We start from the raw sequence: 1,907 nt of genomic DNA on the forward strand, positions 1-1,907 counted from the left end.
ATATTTCACATTAAACTCATGTGTTGTTTACTCGCATGTGATTTCATGAAAACTGAAGCTTTAAATTTATGTAAAATATTCAGAGCACATGTGAAAATCCACATGTGAAAACTGTTTGTTTTCAGGTTGTGAGACATCCTGACCTACAAGAGACATTTATGTTTAAATATGTAGTCTCACTCCACAAACTGTGTGTCAAAACAAAAGAATGCTCTAGAAAAGACTCAATTATGAAAGCCTAAGACTGATCACAATGACTCTAGGCCACATAATGGGCCCTGGTATCTGTGAACAAGTGATTGTAGGAAAGCACCTGTCTATGTGTCAAAACAACCACTATTATTCAGTAAGAATAAAGGAGCCATCACAAACACACAGATGGACTCTAAAGTAATTTAGAGAATTGTACAAATACTCAAAAACATGCCATCAAGATCATTTTGCTAATGTTATTTGAAAAGTGGTATGGGTGGAACACAGTCCTAGCCACAAATGACACCAGAAAAATGTAGTACTTTCGACAAACCTACATTATGGCAGGACGGTCTGAGCTTTTTAGGTTAAAGCCAAACTATGTTGAGCGAGACTGAATTCCAATGAAAGAGGGATCATGTGGAAGAATGTGAGACTGAAATAGAGCAGCTATGAATAGAATAAGACAATTAAAATAAATTGTGCCATAATCTGTGGATTAAATGAAGTCTTAATCAGTGTAGATTAAAAAGTATCAGTAATACTAAATCATCAGAACACAATAAAAAGACTGATGATAAAGCACTACTCTAAAAACAATAATAGCATCTTTAAGATCTTAATTGTCATGAATCAGGCAATGTGTTGCTCTTGCTTTTTTGAGAGAGTTTTTTAAAGCAACATCAGAAGTGTGTGGCCATGTATGACAGAAGCTAGAGGGAACATTAGTAATCGCCACAGAGAAGGTTGCTTGGCTCTTCTCTTACCACGGATCTTTCCTGAAACGTGCTCTTTGGACGTGATGATTTGGTCCATATCTGTGCGTAGAGCAGAGTCCAGACGGGGGCGCTCCACCTCACATACTTGAGCCAGAGCTTCGTGTTGAGTCTTTGTCTGTGACAGCACCTGTCTGTATACTGCATCTGAGATCTGACAGGGTAAACAAACAGATGATAAACAAACCTCAAAGAAACTGCAGCAGATATACACATACATGTATAAATTAACTCCTTAATCCAGTGACATAAGTATTTCAATAAGGTCTCTTTTTGATTCTTTTTACAGCTTCAGAATTTACATATGAGAACCAACCAGCATCCAGTCCCTCTGTCTCTGTTGTAGTTTTCCTTTCAGCCGAGGTACGATCAGATTTTTCAGTTCAGGGTGCAAAGTCTCCATCACCAGGTTAGCAAGAATCTAGACACACAAGCACACAGATGTAGATGGAAAAAGCTAATGGTTACACAGCAACTGGAAGTACCGGATAATGATGGCAGAATTTGAATAGTGCTTAAGAAACTGATAAGACCGCTTCGAGAGCATCATTAACTTCATGCCAGCAGCTCAGTGGTTTTGCATGCATATCTTCAGTATCTACGCCATCACAGACTGCTGACTGTACAATGTCAAACTATCAATTCCTGAAGCACAATGCTTTATCGTTCAAATCCACAACATAGACGCCCATCACAGATGGCTGCTTTGTTCATGTTCACTGCAGTGCATGCAGTGACAGCCAAAACAGAAACAACCTTTGATGGTGAGAAACGTGTCTGCATGAACAAGTCCGCTCTTTTCATGTGTTTTTAGGGATGGGACAATTGATTTATCATAAATAACACACCACAAACATAACAGGTTCACGGTCTAAATATTAGGATTAAGGCACACTTTAATGTTGCCTGATATCAAATAATGTGTTTGTTGAACAGAGA

The 1,907-nt window shown here is 38.4% G+C and overlaps 1 protein-coding gene across 1 annotated transcript in view; it reads right to left on the reverse strand.

Moving 5' to 3' along the window:
- Window positions 1-1,907, reverse strand: part of LOC107736876 (niban-like protein 1) — a 28,547-nt gene that overhangs the window by 4,669 nt on the left and 21,971 nt on the right. The window contains exons 7-8 of the mRNA XM_016548248.1: window positions 1,285-1,389; window positions 960-1,122 (exon numbers count right to left, since the gene is read on the reverse strand). Of these exons, the coding sequence (XP_016403734.1) occupies window positions 960-1,122; window positions 1,285-1,389 (268 nt within the window). The remainder of the gene's footprint in view (window positions 1-959; window positions 1,123-1,284; window positions 1,390-1,907) is intronic.

Source organism: Sinocyclocheilus rhinocerous, unplaced genomic scaffold, assembly GCF_001515625.1.
Source record: "Sinocyclocheilus rhinocerous isolate Xijiao unplaced genomic scaffold, SAMN03320098_v1.1 scaffold192, whole genome shotgun sequence".
Lineage (NCBI taxonomy): Eukaryota > Metazoa > Chordata > Actinopteri > Cypriniformes > Cyprinidae > Sinocyclocheilus > Sinocyclocheilus rhinocerous.